The sequence below is a fragment of the Onychostoma macrolepis genome, chromosome 25 (assembly GCF_012432095.1).
Source record: "Onychostoma macrolepis isolate SWU-2019 chromosome 25, ASM1243209v1, whole genome shotgun sequence".
Lineage (NCBI taxonomy): Eukaryota > Metazoa > Chordata > Actinopteri > Cypriniformes > Cyprinidae > Onychostoma > Onychostoma macrolepis.
This window is the reverse complement of record NC_081179.1, coordinates 3,056,975-3,076,681: the sequence shown is the minus strand read 5'-3', so window position 1 is coordinate 3,076,681 and position 19,707 is coordinate 3,056,975. Positions and strand designations below refer to the sequence as shown.

Below are 19,707 nucleotides of genomic sequence, written 5' to 3'. Positions count from 1 at the left end.
TGTTCCGTAGTTCATTCAACAAAAGGTTGTTCACAGTTGAAAAGGGCTCTTAAATTTAAAATGCGATAATAGTACTTGTGTGTTGTTGATTGAATGTACCTGTCAGAGGTGATGCTTGGGAAGCGGCGCCTCCTGCTGGTTGACCGCTGCTGTGTCGCTGCCCTCCAGGGAAGGCAGTAGGTTGTATAGCTATCTCCTGATGGGGCAAAATCACTACCCTGAAACCACACAACCTACTACCTCACCCTGTACGAACATCAGGAGCGTCCCGACACCACAGTCCTGCAAAATAATCAACCGCTCTCCAAATGACTGCTGAGACCTCGAAATGTTGAAATATTCTCCCAACTTGCATAATGTGAATGAAAAATGACTTTATATTTCTGCAAAGCACTTTTGAAGTGCACATCTGCGAAAACATTCCTCGAAAAAACTGCAGCGGAAGCAGTAGGGAAAAATCAATCATAGTGATCTGAAATGTTTCTTAACAAAAGATCTTCTGGGAAATCATTTAATATCATCAAGTCAAAATCAAGAAATCAATTAATCATTCAATCCCAATATGCACATCATGTAATTCATGTAATTAAGTTTTAATGTTTTGTTGATGAATGTTGTCCATCCCAGAGACTTCATCCGTCCAACCCAATCCGGTCTAGCTGTGTCGCGCAGTGTTATTAAAGTTAAACTAAACTTAATAAAATAATAATTAAATTAATAAAAATTATATAAATTATAAAATATATATTTTTATTATAAAAAAAAAAAAAAAATATATATATATATATATATTATTACAATTAAAATATATACGTATTAAATATATAACAATAATCATTAAAATATATACAATTTATATAAATATAAAAATAAACGTTTAAAAACAAATCTATTTTATTTGCTTTTTTCAGCTTTCAACAATCATTTTGTTTAGTTTAACCTGAAGTATTAAAATAACAAATTAAATAAACTAAAATAAATAAATAAAAAGTAATAAAACTATGTAAACATAAAAAACTAAAACTAATAAAAATGACAAAAACACACCAAAACCTTGACTAAAATTAAACATGAAAACTGAAAAACCTAAAAATAGCTATATTAAAATATAAAAAAAATAACACACATTTAAAAAGAAAAAGAAAAAAAACTTTACCTCAAATAAAATGAAAACTGAAAATGTTAAAATAAAATTTAATTCAAAAGATTAACACAAACTATAACAGTTTAGCAATAATACTAAAATAACACTGGTCCATCTGTGGTCAGGCTTAAAGAGGAAGACGACGGTGATATTACAGCCTCTTCAGGAAAGACAGTAAGTTGTATAGTTATCTAACAGGAAGGGTGTCACCCTAAAACTATACAACCTACTACCTCACCCCAAAGGACAGTGGGATACGCTGGAGAGATGTCCTCGCTTCAGCCCGACTGAAAATCAACTCAATACATCACAGCAGACACATAAAGCAGGGGTCTTCAACAGCACCTGTGGGGTCCAAACTCAGAAATTAAAATACGGAGAGCGGTAATGAACTGTGCAAAAACAGTGTAAAAGACAAACACGTTAACGTGTGCATTTGAACTGGCACCTTTCATGAAGAGAAGCGTTTCAAACTCATCGCAGTCTGATCAATGTGCGTCTCTCTTTCTGTCTGTCTGCATCTGTAACGAAGAGAAAGGAGTCTGTCAGTTTCTGCTGATTTTATGATCAGTCTTTTTAGTAATGGCTCAGTTTTGGGTGTATAAGGGAAAGATCAAGGAGAAAAATCACACAGGTTGAAGACGTGAAAACCCAAATCCTGTCCTAGTTTGGCTCATTTCCCAACCTGCACAAAACCCCATCAAATATTTATAAATATTTCAATATTTTATTAAGTTTACATTTCGAGTAACACAAACGAAACAATGCAATTAAATATGTACATTATTATTTTAATTATTTAAATATTTTATTCCATGTTTAAATATTTAATATTTGCTTATTTCATAATCCCAACCTGCGTTCTTGCTAATGTTTCTGTCAGATCTCTTACCATCAGCTGAAAACCTCATAAAATATGTATAAATATTTATATTTAAATTAGTGCTGTCAAACGACTAAATCGGACCCAAAATAAAAGTTTTTGTTTACATAATATATGTATTGTGTATATTTATTATGTATATATACATGCATGTATATATTTAACAAAAATGTGTTATAATTTATATTATATTTAAATATATTTAATATACAAATATAAATACATGTAAATATTTTCTAAATATATACTGTATGAGTGTGTATTTATTTATATATACACATAATAAATATACACAGTACACATACACATATTATGTAAACAAAAACTTTTATTTTGGATGCGATTAATTGTTTGACAGCACTAATAATTAATTAATAAGCAAATGATACAAATAATATATAGTTTTTAAATACTTATTTTAATTATGTATTAAAATATTTTATTTAACATCTAACTATTTGTTTATTTTAATTCATTTTAATATTGGTGTGAAAAATGAAGCAATAAATATTTATTTGTTAATATTTAAATATTTATTTGATATTTGTCAACTGATATGTAATTAGTCATAAGTATGTCATATGTACTTATATATCAGAAGTATGTATAAATATTTACATTTAAATATTTTAAGTTTACATTTAGATATATTGAATATATACAAGTATTTAAATATTTTTAATATCTGTCAACTGAAAATATGTATAAATTTAAGTTTAAATTTAGATTAGAGCAAATGATGAAATAATTAAAATAAACATCTTAAATAATTATTTGAATTATGCATTATAATATTTTATTTAATATTTCAATATTTGTTTATTTTAACTACGTATTTAAATGTTGGTGTTAAAAAACGAAGCAATAAAATAAAAATATTTAAATAAATTATTTTGTTTATTTATTTTAATATTTGCTCACAAGCAAAAGTTTTCATTTATTGAATAATTTAATTAAAATCAATTGAAGAAATGCTAGTTTTGCTTACATAAAGCAATTTTCGGAATATTTCAATCATTTTTCACATGAACATCTCGAATTTCTAAATCATGAATAACATGACCTTGGCAACTCAGGCTGAATTATCTAAGACTTACTGACCTTGACACAAAGATTTCTTGTTTATTAGTTTTAGTTTATTTAGTTTAGTACTTCAAGTTAAATCAAAATGATGTTGCCTTGGCAACTAGCTGAAATAGGTTTTTAAAAATATTTTATTTAGTTAACATTCATTTCAAGTAACACATTATTATTATTATTATTATTTATGGTTTGTTAAGATTGCAGGACAGTTACACAACCTTGACTTCAAGCTCAACAAAAACAGAATCATAATTCAGAAAGCATGCTCACCATATAATAGGTACGTTCATATCATTACCTGTATAAATTGCATAAAAAACTGAATAAATTACTGGATTGAAAACCTCATAAAACTGTGCTACTGTGCTATCCAGCACACCCTTTAATCAGGATCGCCCTGCGCCGATGCGGCGGCCCCAAGGGGCCCCAGGTGCAGACAGGAAGAATCCAGACAGCTGAGTTTGCTCAGCAGACACTAAATAGGGCAGGAGAGGCTCGGCGGCCCCCGGGTTCACAGGGCAGAAGCCTGCAGCAGCTATTTTTATATGCCAGCAGCTCCTGTTACAGATGTGCGGGACTCTGGCTGTGGGGGAGGACCCCAGCGCAATCTCTGGAGTTACAGCACAGGGCATGAGCGCCAACGCAGCTAGAGGGCAAAGACACACATATGCAGCGCAAAAAAATGCAAACATGCACACCAATGTGAAATGTCTGTTCAGGAGTTTTAGGGTCGGTACGATTTATTTTATTTATTTATTTTTTTATATATTTTTTTAAGAAACTATATTTCTATATATATTTTTTATTATATATATTTTTTTATTCAGCAAAGATGCATTAAATTGATCAAAAGTGAGAGTTAATACATTTCTAATACTACAAAAAATTTTATTAAACTTTCCATTCATCAAAAAATCCTGAAAAATGTGTCGTATGAACTCAGAATTCTGAGAAAATAGTCAGAATTGCGATATTAAATTGCAATATTACATTTTGACATATTGCACAGATTAGAAACAAATACAATCAAATAAAAATAAAGCAGGATGGAAATAAAATAGTAATTGTTTCAAATTAAATTTTCAAAATGTGCAATAAGAATGTATATTTTTTAATTACATTATTTTATTTTATCCAAAGTAAATTATCAATAAATAACAATATCCTGCTGTCCAAACACTCATTTTTATTCAAATTTTGGGGTATTGCATAAAAATGCTGGATTGTAAAAATAAAATAAATCAGTATGGAAATAAAACGGTAATCGTTTCAAATATTTATTTTTTGGGGAAAATTACATTATTTGACTTTATCCTAAGTAAAATATCAAACAACAATAAAAATATCCTTTTGTCTATACTCTCAATAAATAAATAAAAATGTGCATTAAGTTTTTTAATTTTTTTTATTTAAAATTTTATTACATTTTTAGCCCCCCCCCCCCAAAAAAAGATAAAGTGCATAAACTAGGATGAAAACACATTTACCAAATAATTTACTAAATGCACATTAAACAGGTCATGTGACTTTACCTCAACAAATAATGTGACTGAGTTTACATCAATCATTACTATTTTCGTGAGCATTTTCTTTACTTGTTCTGTCCAGAGCACTAGATGGTGTGTCCGGTGATGTAAACCTCACTAAACAGCAGCACGACTCAATAACGAGCCTCATTACAATGACCCTGGCAGATCAGACGCACAGGATTTTGACACTCCAGAGCTCGACGCATGACAATGAGCCTCTGGGAAGGGTTTCGTTGGGCCGGCTTTCAATCTGACCGCAGACTTCAAAGAGCCGAGGAATGCAGAGCAATGATCAATCAATGAGGGCCGGATCAGGTTCACACCAACAATAGCCAGAGGAATCCGGCTCGCTCCGATTTCCTCTATCCGCTATCATTCCAGCAACTGTTTCACCTTATTTGTTCATAATTTCCCCAAACGTTCACTGTATTTGTCATAACTGCGAGACAATGGCCAATGGAGGCTCTCGGCCAAAGCTGTTCCACCAGCGACTCTGTGTAACCTGAAGTGAACCGCTTTTCAGCCAAACTAGCCTTGTTAACGCCAGAGTTTCCTTAGTTCCCTGTAACTGATACAATGTGAAAAAGCAATTTAGTGACAGGCCAGAAAAGACTTATGGTCCGTGTCTCTGGTCAGAGTCAGTCTGGTGTATTCATGAAGGAGAGCAGCTGCATCCTGTTATTAAAGCAGAGCGCTAACCTTTGCCAACAGCACCTGACAAGCCCACTCTCAGCCGCTTACAGTCTCGTGTACTGTACCCCACGCCACGCCAGAAGCCTTAAAGCCACACAATCACACTTATTTACTCACCCGCATGTCCGTCAAACACTTCTTTCTGCTCTTTCCATATAATGATGGTTCATAGTTTGTCAAGTTCCTAAAAGAAACAGAGAAATAGTTAATGCAACTCTCTTTATAATATACAATATCTTTGTGTGAGATAGAAGTTTGAAACTTTTTGAGTTTTTATTGGAAATCTTTATGCATTTTTTATGCATTAATGCATTTTAGAATCCACAGTCAAATATAAAACAATAATAATAATGGCCAGGTGTCCAACCACTCATTTTTAATCAAATTTTAAATAAAATAATGTATTATAAAATAAGTAATCATTTAATCAAAATAAAAAATTTGCATTAAAAATGTATTTCAATGTAAAATTACGTTTTTATTTTATCCATAGTCACATTTTGAAACAACAATAACAATATCCTGTCCATCCATTTAAATCGTATTTATTATTTACTTTTTCCGTTTTATTTCAAATTTAGGGTATTGCATAAAAATGCTGGAAATAAAAAGAATAAAAAATTAAATATTTAAAAAAAAAAAAAGTGCATTAAAACATTTTTTTGCATTAAAAAATGCAGAATTGGACAAAAATAAATAAATAAATAAATGTTAAAATGTGCATTAAAAATGTACTTCAAACTTTGATCATTTTTAGTGCATAAACTACGAATAACACATTAAGCAAATCATTTGCTAAATGCACATCAAATAGGTCTTGACCTTGGCTTAAATTCACAACTAGCTTTTTTTTTGGTCTAAATATTTTTTTAATGACAACACATGATTTAGTTCTTAAGATTTCTTATACTGTATGAGTGATTGTGATTTAAAATGCAAGAAATATCTAGCAGTGCGCTTTTCCAATTGTTCCTACGTCTGTGTAGGATCAAATTTCTTGTGGTTTAGCATCTGAACAGTGACCAACTATCTGCTATATCGATCGACCATGTTGTGTGATTCAGAAAGCCTTTACTTGATTGAAATGACTCATTAGAGGCGTCACCCTCCATGGCCTCGTACCCCGCCTGAACCCCCCGCCACAGCCAGATAGAAATGCATCTGTTGCTATGCTATTATTAGAGCACCATAAACATACTCCGACTCTCTCATGCCTCTTTCACGATTGTAGACCTCCATAACCTTGATCCATGAATTAGTAACTGCGACTTTTGAAGCCCATGCACATATTAGCCTATACTGCTGAAGGTGTTGTTATGCCAAGATGAGTTGTTATCCAAAAATGAAAATTTGCTGAAGATGTGCTCACCCTCAGGCCATCCAAGATGTAGATGAGTTTGTTTCTTCATCAAATTTGGAGAAATGTAGCATTCCATCACTTGCTCACCAATGGATGTGAATGGGTGCCGTAAGAATGAGAGTCCAAACAGCTGATTAAAAACATCACAATAATCCACACCACTCCAGTCCATCAGTTAATGTCTTGAGAACACAAAAGCTGCGTGTTTGTGAGAAACATATCCATCATTAAGGCATTTTAACTTCAAACCGGTCAAAATATGAGTCCTCCAGTGAATAAGTCCATCTCCTGTTGTCGTCTCACATCAAAATCCACACACTTATTTGTTTAGGCTTGTAATCGGTGCTTGATCTGTGCAGATTTCACTCCTTTTTCACTTGAGACAGCAATATTATGGACAGAGGATTCGTATTTTAACCGGAAGCAAGGGTTTGAAGTTAAAAATGTCTTAATGATGGATTTGTTTCTTACAAACACTCAGCTTTTGGCTTCTCAAGACATTAACTGATGGACTGGAGTGGTGTGGATTACTTGTGGATTATTGTGATGTTTTTATCAGCTGTTTGGACTCTCATTCTGACGGCACCCATTCACTGCAGATGATCCATTGCTGAACAAGTGATGCAATGCAACATTTCCCCAAATCTGATGAAGACACAAACTCATCTACATCTTGGATGGCCTGAGGGTAAGAAAATTTCAGCAAAATGTCATTTTTTGGGTGAACTTGTATGGGTAAGATGATAAATAGTATGTCTTTTACAATTATGGCATTTTCTAATTGTACTGAGGTTACTATTTTTCATAGCAAATCTAGATTTGACTTGTAGCTGTGGAACGTAGCATGATCTAAAAACCCTTAAGATGTGCTAGCTAGTTTAGACAGACTTTCAATCAGAAAAATAACCAAAATTTCTCCTGGTCCGCTTGTGAAGTTTTCCCGTTACATATGCGAGCGCGTCACACCGTGTGAGATCCCATGCCATGCTGCGTGGCCATCTGCTCGGTGGAAATGTAAGCAGACACAGGTTGGTGGGAGAGGAACTCTCAGAGAGATTTCTGTGCTGCGCTCCTACAGGAGGTGGCATGGAAAGTCGTGTGCATTGGGTACAGTTATGCAATATAGTTCATAATTCATTTTTACACAGCAATATGGATGGTGTTTCATGCCAAAGCCAAGCAGGGGAACAGCAGTAACTGGTACGAAGACAACCCTGGGCCTGTTGTGTAAAACTAGCATTGCTTACTAGCAGCGAACAAACCTGTTTTACACTTGCTCTAAGATTAAATCAAGTGCTACTGGGAAAATATAAATTTTTTAAATCCATAATCAATTATAAAACCATAATAACAGCCAGACGTCCTTCTTCTAAATTTGTATTAAAATTTGGGGGTATTGCATAGAAAATACCTTTTTTTTTCTTCCCCCAAATGAAATTTTTAAAATGTTCATTAAAAATATATATTTTTTAATGTTATCTAAATAATAAATAATATCTAAATAATTTACTAGATGCACAAAAAAGGTCATGAAAGTTTAACTCGATGTGGCTGAATGATTATTTAAATTCAGCTTTTAGCATTCCTGGCCTTTTGTGTAAGACTAGCATTGCTTACTAGCAGCGAACAAACCTGTTTTACACTTTTGCTCTAAGATTAAGGCAAGTGCTTCTGGGAAAATCTATATTTTGTCTCCATATTCAAATATAAAACAATAATTGCAATAAATAATAATAATAGCCAGATGTCCATCCACTCATTCGTATTCAAATTTGGGAGAATTGCATAAAAAGGCTGGATGGAAACAAGTCAAATAAAACACTTTTTTTTCCTTCTAAATAAAATGTTCAAAAGGTTTTTTTGAACATTTATGACTATTTTTATCTAACAAGAAGTGCATATACTATGATGGAAACGCATTTTGGTCTGATTAATTTTTTGATAAAAACATGACCGAATCGACTGAACATTCTGGGAAGTAACTGGTATGAAGACAATCCTGGCCTTTTGTGTAAGACTAGCATTGCTTACTAGTAGCGAACAAAGATTAAATCAGGTGCTTTTGGGAAAATCTGCATTTTTATATCCATATAATATTAAAATGTGACTTGTACATTGCTGTGACATATCTGTGTTTTGGTAACACTTTACAATAAGGTCTCATTTGTTAAAAACTAACAATACTTTAACAGCATTTATTAATCTTAGTTAATTTCTACATTTACTAAAGCATTTTTAAAATTGCATTTGTTAACATTAATTACATGCACTGTGAACTAACAAACAATTAACAATTGTATTGATCATAGATAGTTCGTGTTAACCAATGCATTAAACTAATGTGAACAAATGAGAGCTTGTTGTATCGTTTTACCGTGTTTTTTCCCCTCTCAACAATGCAGATTTTACCCAGTGGGAGTTATTTTCCAGAGTTAAATACGAGAGATATTCCCCAACACTGCTATAACTAGCCAAACTAGGAGGGATTTCAGCTGGTAAAGGTGGTGAGAGAGGTCACAATGCTGCTATAGATCCTTGCCAATGCTGAAAAAATAAGTTTGTGGCTCAGATCCAAGGTCAGGACTTTGAGAGGGGCAGATGGATGCTGTGAAGGCGCTTATTTACATGCAGTCAGTTGGCGACAATTAAGCGGCTAAATAAGAAGGAATGCTGTTATTTCTTTCTCTTAAAAGTTTCCAAAAGGGGGTTTTCGCAGCAGTCTTAAAAGAACAACTCTGGGCTCCCAAAAGAATCGTTCTGTGAACAGTTCTCAAAAGAAGCTTTTTTTTTTTTTTTTAGTGTTAAGAACATTTTAAATCATATAAAGAAACTTCTTTGACTCTTAAAAATAAAGGTTCTTATTGGCATCGATGGTTCCACAAGGAACTTTTAACAACATGGAATATGGAAAGATTCTTTATAGTGGAAAAAGGTTTGTCAGATTATTACAATTTTCTTCAAACTAAAAAAAAAAAAAAAAAAATGGTTCTTTTAAGAGCTGATCATTGAAAGGTTCTTTGGGGAACCAAAAATGGTTCTTCAATGGCATCACTGCGAAAACCTCTTTTTGGAATCTTTATTTTTGGCTTTTATAGTTCCATGAAGAACCTTTAGAACCTTTCCATTCCACAAAAAGATTCTTTACACTCTTAAAAATAAGGGTTCTTTATTGGCATCGATGGTTCCATGAGGAACTATTAACATCCACGGAACCTTTATGGTTCTGTATAGCAGAAAAAAAATGTTCTTCAGATTATTACAATGTTCTTCACACTAAGAAAAAAAAAAAGGTTCTCTGAAAGGTTCTTTGGGGAACCCAAAATTGTTCTTCTGTTGCATCACTGTGAAACCACCTTTAGGAACCTTTATTAGTTCCATTAAGATACTTCTCTAAAAAAATAAAGAACCTTTATTTTTAAGAGTGATGGTCTACAATGCTCACCTCCCACCCATATTTCTTTTATCCAAAGTTGTGCATTTCAGAGCAAACTCTACGAAATATAGCCACAGATCACATGACTTACACTCGATTTATCAGCTACTGTAAACATAAGAAATAATAATCAGCTGTAAACAAGATGATGGCGACAGTTTAACACGCTTGACCAATTTTCTTGACAAATATTAAACAAAAACATCAAATTTGAAGCCATTTTACTGTCAGTGATAAAACATCCAGCTGCCTTTGAACAAGTCTCTCGCCCTCCACTCAGAAGGATGAAATAACATCATTAAAAAAAATGAAAACTTCAACAAAAGCATAAAAACATCTACCCAACAAATTACATAGGAGCTCTGATAGCACCCACAGCTTTGTTGAGACTTGTGGGCAGGCAAAATGACACGTGGATCATTCACAATCAAGACTAAATCTGGAAATATGTCCACAGCGGCTGCACTAGGAGTTAATGCAAAATAGCACAGGTGAATAGAGTAAAAAAAACAAACAACAACCAATATATATTACCATACTTCCCCAGTTGAGTGATTACATTATGATTTGCTGACATTTTTTGTATCAACATTTTCTGAAATGTTATTTTTAAAAAAAAAAAAAGCAAACCATGCATCATCTAATAAAATGTGCAATCATTTACATACATTTCCAGAACATAAATATGAACACTGGATAAAGCCAAAATTCTTGTTTCATTCTATTTACATATTAAAGTTAAAGGTTTTTACAGAGGGGATTTTGGATTTCTGTTTTTATCACTTCGTAATTCAGTAAATACTGTCAAAAGCCAAAATAAAAGTAATTTTCACTATGCTTTTAGGAATAAAATGTTATGAACAAACCCTTCTATAAAAACCTTCAGAATATAAATTTTGGTGTATGTAAGTGCTGCTGAAGTGGAGAAACAAACTCATTTTGAGAAAATTGTTATTGAATATAAAATATTGTAATAATAAAAAGTGTAATTTGCCTTAGTCAACACATTATGCAAAATCCCAAAGTTTTTGCATGTAGAGTCTTGCTTTATTTATTCTTTTGGACAATTTAGCGATTCTATTAAAGTGAAATAATTTAGCTCTACGATGGTAACTGCACTAGGTATTTTACAAATGAATTTTGAAATCTGCTTTGTGATTATGGGATTGTTAAATTGGCCCTGCACCAGCAGTGTTGGGTTTGGACCCTAGAGGGCGACACTATCAGGTGCATAAGAATGGAAATGTGTTTCCCACCAGGGTAGAACGTACAAATGTGCATTATATTCATTATACTGTTCAAAAACAGTAGTGAAATTACTCTTTTCTAAAAAAAAAAAAAAGATTTCTGATTCATTACACAAAATAAATAATAGTGAAAAAACAATCAATGCATTTTGGTATAACACCTTCTGTTCAACTTGGTCTGTATTCTAAACTATGAGATCAAGTTCATCTAATCAATAAATATAAATCCACCGCACGAGATTGTTAAATGCACAAGCATTCATTCTCTAAATTAAAGTTTTTTTCATGTTATTTAACTAGTTATAAAATATAATAATATCCGTACTGACCTGTGCAGGGCTGCATCTTGGTTAGTCCATGTCAAACTTTACTTTTTCCTAAAGAAAAACACATAAAATATATTGTTATAATTATCAGTTTGTAAAATGAGCAATTTTATATTTGGTAATTCTGCAAAAAAAAAAAAAAAGGCATGACATTAGTTGGAAAAATGCCAACAAATTTTGAATGCATTTCTCATTAAAGCACATAATCTGCATTTACAAACTAAAAATGAGCTACAAGGACTTGTAACCTAAAACAAAGGTGAAAAAAAAAAAACAGAAATTAGTATTATCTAATGAATCCAGTATGGACACATTTATAATAATTCAACAAGAATGACGGAGAATTTCCAAAAAAACCTGAAAAACAAGCTTATAGAGAATATGTTGCGATGTGTGAAGATTTGTATTTTTTTATGCATAAAAATTCATTTTCTTTGACATGCTTTATTATGAACATAAGTACTGTGTAGAGTAGCTTTTTTTTAAAGAGAACATATTTTAGATAATGAATTTTTAAATATAATATGACCGTTAAAGCCGACATTTTTTTAAACTCGTGCATTTAAAAAAAATATATATAATAATAATAAAACTATCTACAGATATCTATTTACAGTTTTGCACATGAACATGACAAACATGTAAATTGTGGGACTGTAATTGTATTTTAATTATGTAAGTGACTCTTCATGACTATACATGCACACGAACACACACTCTTTCTTCCTTTTACTTTTTTTGTCTCTCACTTCTCTGTAAAACATTTGGTGCAAATTGCAAAAACATGAAAAGATGTGTAAATCCGTTTTGCCACTAACAATCGTGCAAGAAACTTTACAAAGGATTATCTAGCAGTAAATGACCCAATAAATCTGTCAGCTAACACAAATTATCCTAACATTGTGGTGAACTCAATGAAAGTTCGGACTTTGGAGAAGAGAAACGAATCACGATGAAATATAATTCGTTATATTTCACAAACATGTGTGCAGTATATTTAAAAATGTACGGAATGAATGTTGCGTGTGTTTGTATTGCACTGGTAATGTCTCAAACACATTACATGCAAAACATCAGAAACAAAGACAATTACTACAAATTTAATAGGATTAAAAATACTTAAATGGATTAAACCAAAAATAAAATGCAGTACAATAAATGTCCTGCAGTGCATCATAAAAGCTGTGAAAAACTAAACATTCTGCACGGTTTTTTTGGGACTAAACTATCTACAGTAGGTTAGACAATACACACGCTAATAGACAATCATTCACAATCACACACTAAAAGTCTCACAAAATGTTATACGTGCTATAATATCTGCGATTCTGGTTATTGTGTGTTTGCTAGTTTAGTTTGAAATATATTTAAAAAGTTAAAAAATTAAAATATATTTTTTTTAAAAAGAAGGCAAGTACACACACATATGCTGATGACAATGCAAAACACACACACATATTTTGCCATTAAAATTATACAGATTTTACATAAAGCTAATTATAATTAAAAGACTAACTCTGAAACCTGTACGAATCATTTTGCACTTAAAATATAAGACAAAAAACCCCAAAAAACATTGACTTCGTTTATGGATCGCTTTTATCTACGTGAGGACCTCAGACATCTTCAAAAGGTAAAAGTGTGTGTACACACTGATATAAGCCAGTGTTTCAGTTTTCAACAAATGTGCACAAAATAATTGCAAAAAGATTTAAAAAGTTGATTTAAATTATGAAATAAATTCAGGACTTGTGTGTGTGTGTGTGTGTGTGTGTGTGAGAGAGTGTATGTGTGTGTGTTTTGGTAAATAAACTAGTTTTGACAGAACATTACTCTTAAAATATAGTGGCAACTATAAAACAATTAATCTGCTGTCTGGGGTTTAATTTTGTCAATATAATAGATAAATGTTTTCTATATTGACTTAAAATACCGATAGAGCTCGATTCACACACTGAATCAAAATGGTGGACTTGAACTTCACACACACTGAGGCCCAAACTACTGAGGAATGAGACCCCCTCACTTCAGATCGTGTGTGTGTGTGTGTGTGAGAGAGAGAGAGAGAGACCAGTCGAGTTCACAAATATTTAGAACTATCCCAAAATTCAATTTAAAGCCGTGTATTAAATTTTTACCATAATAAATATGTATTTTTTTAAAGTACTTCTAACTGTGTGCTTGACCAGTCAAGATGCAAATATTAAGAACTATCCCGAAATTCAATTCTAAGCTGCATACTACATTTTTACTGTGATAAATATGTATTTTTGAAGAACTTCTAAGTCTGTGTGTGTGTGTGTGTGTGCGCATGCATGTGGAGCTAACATACATTTCACAATTAAAATGTTAGAAGTCTCCAGATTCAATGAAGTGCCCTGTTCCTGCTCTGGCAGTTCTTTGCCAACCACAGTGAAATCCCAAAGTCAGCAAATTCAACGACAACTGCAGGTTAAATCACACACACACACACACACACACACACACACACACTAGGCCACAATCCGGGAATCCAATTGAATAATTCCACACCCACAATGACAGTTATAGCAGGAGTATTTGGCTGAAAGGCATAAATCTACACCAAACGCGTTACAACAGAATATCAAAAACGGCCTGAGAATTATCAGAAAACAAACAACCTTTGCAAAAAATACAATCCGAAATTCTACAAATCTGAAATAACCAATAGTAAATAAATATTGGTCAAGTTTCCGAATCTACTGTAATATTATTTAGGGAATATATTTATAAAATCAAGTGTTTCAATATTTATTTTTAATTCATGAAAGACTCCGATACATATGATATTATATTTAAAATTTAGGGACGCCATACTGTCTTAAAAACTTAAAAAGAAATTTTAAAAGTCTCCTGAGCTTCGCCAGTTATTAAATTTATCATAAATGTGTTAAATCATAATTATCAGGAATATATAATATTTGTGTGGCTTTTTAAATGCATGGTGCAAACATATTACCTTAATAGTGCGAACCACATGTGTACTCTGTAGGTTTAAAATATATTTGATCAAAAAGCACAAAAAAAAAAAAGTCACTGTAATGGCAATTAAAATAAATCTATTTAAATTCAAAGAAGAAAAAGATCGCAATAAATAAAATCACAGTTAGCACAGCACTGTGGATCAAAGGCCTAGTTCTGCTGCCAAGACTGTAATTCAATAAAGGCCAGATACAAAGAGTAAAGCCAGGCCTCTTGCTACCGATTATAATTTAGTAAGAAAAAAACAACAATATTTTGACCCAAACATAAATACTGAAAAATACCTTTTCACCATGTTATATTTAATAAAACAAGGCCGCTACGTACAAAAGTCTCAGTTATCAACATGGTAGAAAAGTATCAGCACAAGCATACTTAAGATAGTTAATTGTAATCTGAAATTTATTTATTTGAATAATACTGAATTCAGTGACGCTTCGTAAATTCAAATTGCAAACAATGTGAAAATGCACAAAAGAAGTTTGTTGGCGTCTTTGCATTTTATCCGAATCAGTGCATTTTAATCGCCGTATGCTGTGCTTCAGAAATGCATGTTTACCAGCGCATACGCAAAAAAAAGGAAAAAGGCATGCACGCACACATGCATTCGCACACGCTGCTGTGACTTACACACATCTGCGAGGACGTCAGCGTCCGGAGGCAGCGCTTTCCACAGGCCTCTTTTTTCTTGCTGCGGAGAGAAAGAGAGAGAGGGGCAGCGAGTCCGTCCCGTTCCGCTATCCCGTCTGGTCTCGAATTCCAATTCCCCCTCTCGACAGGCCTGCGCAGGGCTCTGGTTAGGCTCGCCGGCTGCTTGGCTGGGCCTCTGGAACAATAGGAGGCCTCCGGGGCGTCTGGGAGGCGTGTGTGAACCCCGTCTGCGGACCGGAGCGCGTCTCGCTGAATGGTGCGTGTTAGCAAACACACAATTAGCGTGTCTGCCGCATGCAAATGGTCCTGCGGTTACCACGACACATGCGATCGGCTCTCGAAGGCCTGAGGAGCATCAGGCAGGCTTGAATAAACGCCCCCCACCTCCTCTTTCACGATCCTCTTTTTCTGTGTCTTCCCCTCCCCTCGCAACCATCCTTCACTTTTTTCTGCGTTAGATGCACGAACGCATGCGAGTTTGCATTTTCCACTCACCCCCGACGTTTCCTCGTGCAGATCACTGATATTTTCACTCGCCTTTTGTGAGCAATTGGCACCTGTCCCAGAGCGGAGCAGCTTCACTCCGGAATCCCCTGTCCGAACGGCTCGGGAACGGGTAAGTCGCAGGTCAGTACTTCCAAATGGCAAATCCAGCAGGTTTTCGGCCTGGCGCTGTGCCGGCGTGGGCTGTGGGTCAAGGTGGACTCGGCCGCTCACTGTAATCGAAAAAGAAAATGTCAAAATAGGCACTTTACGAACCGAATGCAGTCGCAAACCTGGCTAAAATTCTGCAATCGGGTGCCGGAAAAAGCTCAGGAACATACTGGAAAACTGGGAGCGTGTTGGCAGGCTTGTGGTGGAGCCTCTTTCGCGCTTTAGTCAGGAGGCCCTCGCGGTATAAAAAAAAAAAAAGAAAAAAAAAAGAAGCTTGGTTTTTTCTTTCCCCCTTTTCCACCCCTTACACTCTCTAAACTAGTCTCCAGCGGGTCTTCACCTTGCAAAGACAGCGGAGCTCGAGGAACCCGTACGGAAAGCGAAAGAACGGTGGAGAGGGAAAGAGAGATATGAAACTGGAGACGTAGAGGGGTGAAACTCCTCATCAGACGTCCCACATGGCCTTGCACTTGAGAGAGAGAGAGAGACAGACAAATAAAGAGAGAGAGAAGTGGGAGGGTGGAAAAACTGCAAGTACGGAGCGGGAAGAGAAAGACGGAGAGAGAGTGTGACATAGATACTCCTCCCCCAGCGCGCAGACTCAGTGTGTTTTCTCTCACACACACACACACACAAACACACACACAGAGAGATAATCCAACCAGAAAGAAAGAAAAATGAGTGGAAACACAGCAGAAGAACGCAACTTTCTGCAGAAAAAGTATTTGAAACTTTGAATTCCACACGGTTTCTGAACATAAACAGTGGATTTATTTTTAGTTCTTTCCATCAAACATTCATTTGGTTGCTTTAAAGGTTTGCTTTAAAAGTTCACCTTAACATTTCGAAACCCTGAATGCTGCAGGTTTATTTATTCTCGAACACAAAGCAGATTCTCTGAATAATCCAAAAATAACTAATAACACCACAAGTAACCATAAAAATGAAACCACGTGTCCAAGTATTTGATGCCAAAATGGCACTGGTTCACATGTGTGTCCGAACACGCTAATTTTGAATTATGGACATGAACGTGAAAAAAGCAGGACTTTTGTTCACTAACAACTTAAACTTCGGCGTCTTCCTTAAATAAAGCATAATGTGACTTCTGACAGCTTGGAATATAGTGCACAAGTTGCATGGACTACTGTTATGATACTATAGGAATGATGTACAGAAAAGAGCTGCCTAAAACAACATGGAGAGTAAATAATGACAAAACCGTTTTTTGTGCGAATTATTCCTTTAACCAGCAAATTCTTTCAACTTTGAAAATAGACTTCCCTAAAACAGACGTTTTCAGAATCTTACTAGTTCATTTTAATTTTCTACTAAACATGTCCAACAAACATATCACTTTTGCCACATCTTTAATGCAGAAATTGCATTTTAAACATTTGCAGAATAAAATATCCATCTTCATCTCATTCAAGCTAAATTCATCACAAGCATTTTATACATCTGAACACTAATAAAATAATATTTTCACACTTTGCATAACTGGAAAAAAAATGATGCACAACAGGAATGTTCTGCTAACAAATGATATTTACCTTAATTTAACTTTGACTTCTTAATGCATCAAGTGTCATATTATCTCGAGGTCTTCACCGACTATTAGGGGCAAAACGGTTTGTCATAGTGGAAATTATACCGCAATTGATGACAGACGGTTGTGAATTGTATAAATCATTTTTGCATAATAAATATTGAAATGGTCACTTTTTGTTTGGATCATCTTTGTTTTATAAATGCAATCATATTTTTACAATGCATTTTCATAGGACAAGGGTTAGGACAAATATTTGAAAGCAAACCTAAATGAAAGCGTTTCTTAAAAACTAAAATTAAAGTCTGCTGGTTAATAAAAATCAACCCCTGGTTCATAAAAGTGCCTGTACTTAAAGAAATACCCACATCCAACCAATCAGAGTCTCCGCACTGGATTTAACGAACAGCTCTGACCTTCCAGCCAATGAGAAAGCAGGAAAATGGACAGGCTCTGCCCCCACGATACTGCTCTCCTCACGTGCCCTTTCTCTCTCTCTCTCTCTACCCCTCGTTCATCCGTCCATCTGCCCCGTTCCCTTAAATCCCTCCCTTGCGGTGACAGAACGAGGCTGGGGAAGAAAACGACAAAAACATTAGACGTTCCCTCAAACACACCCTCACCGTGCAGCAAGGGAAGTGTCGCGATATCGTTTCCCTCCATTTCTTCCCAGTGTCCAACACTATGGCAGGCGCTATTGTAATAAATGAAAAGGAAAACGACACAGCAAAAAAGGTTCTGTTTGCTCTGGCTCTCGCTCCAGAAACCCCTCGAGGCCGGACTCGCTGTACAAACTTTTTTTCTCTCCGAATGCAGCGCTCGTTCTCTCTCTCTCTCTCTCTCTCTTTCTTTCTTTCTTTCTTTCTCTCTCTCCCCCTCGGCGGCTCAACTAATGAGAGCGCAGAAAGAGAGAAAGCCTGCGAACTGCGAAAATCTCTTTCCAGCTCTTGCGGACTTACTCAACACTTCTCTTTGCAGTGTCTCTGGGGATTGTGGGAAGACTTGTGACATTTCAGAAGGTGGGGCTACTTTCCTAACCAGCGTCTTTCTGTGTCTAAAAGTATGAATGCTGCGATCTAACATGGCCGATGCACGAGGGCGCACCCGTCCCCTTCGCCGCTGGCTCACGTCTGTCCTCGCACACTAACACACTGCCAAGCAGAACTGCAAAGTTAGCGCGTTCGGAGTGAAAAAGCAAGCTTGCGTGGATCGTGCGGCCTGTTGGACATCATCTACGGCGTTAGGTAGGGACCCCGCCGTTTTCCTCCCACGTCACATCTCGCCACGGCTTCTGACCAATCGGCGGCCTCGCAGATAAAACCGTGCGCGCTTATATTTCATTTCGAACTTCAGATAGCCCATTGCATCCCCAAAGACTGAGCAAGCAGCAGCTTTATCTTTTGTTATTTAGCTGGAAAGTCTCTCTGTTTATTAGGTTTTTTTGTTGTTTGTGGTGCTGCAGCAGTTGTGCCGTCGGGTTCAAACAAGGACAAGCATTTGTTTACAGGTTACTGGCCAACTATTAATGACCTGAACTTCAACACCACCTTTATGTCTAAACACGGCTCCCATTAGTGACAAAACAGAACAGCATATTTCAGATGCATCATAAATCCCAATAGCTGTGCATTCATTCACAATTATTGCACTGCGGAGTGCACGAGAAAATATGTGAAAGATGCTACGTGCTAAACGCACCCAGATACCACATTCAGTGACTGATACTAGAACATGAGGATTGTTGAAAACATAATGCTAATATTAATATGTTGCTGTGTAAACACTCACGCAAATATACTTCACCTCTCTGAGGCCACGCACAACACAAAATGGCGGCTGCCACCATCTCGTAGATGTTGACTGTCTTATATCTGAAGCCTTTTAAACCATTTCTGTAAGAAACACAATAAAGATTGCAGTGAAAAACTTTTTTTTTTCCTTCTGAGCTGTGTGTATATTTCAAATGAGTTTAACTGCAACTGATGCTGCAAAGCACTTTTTTCCTTTACAGAGAAAAAAAAATGCATAGATGAAAGAAATATTTCAGTGTTTTGTCATTTCATTTTGTGCAACTGTTATTCATTTTAATTTGAATAAATAAATAATTACATTAAGATTAAAATAAAAATGCATAGCAATTGCATTCAAATAA

At 34.9% G+C, this 19,707-nt stretch overlaps 1 protein-coding gene across 4 annotated transcripts in view; it reads right to left on the bottom strand.

The window, feature by feature from the left end:
• Nucleotides 1-765: 765 nt before the first annotated feature.
• LOC131534496 (uncharacterized) overlaps nt 766-19,707 on the bottom strand; it is a 43,772-nt gene continuing 24,830 nt past the window's right edge. For 3 of the 4 annotated variants that reach the window (XM_058767393.1, XM_058767395.1, XM_058767396.1), the window contains 6 exons: nt 19,344-19,447; nt 15,332-16,068; nt 11,702-11,749; nt 5,450-5,516; nt 1,593-1,665; nt 766-1,489 (listed from right to left, as the gene is read on the bottom strand). In XM_058767393.1, the coding sequence (XP_058623376.1) occupies nt 15,665-16,068; nt 19,344-19,447 (508 nt within the window). In that variant the 3' untranslated portion in view covers nt 766-1,489; nt 1,593-1,665; nt 5,450-5,516; nt 11,702-11,749; nt 15,332-15,664. The remainder of the gene's footprint in view (nt 1,490-1,592; nt 1,666-5,449; nt 5,517-11,701; nt 11,750-15,331; nt 16,069-19,343; nt 19,448-19,707) is intronic. The other variant, XM_058767394.1, reaches the window with a different exon arrangement.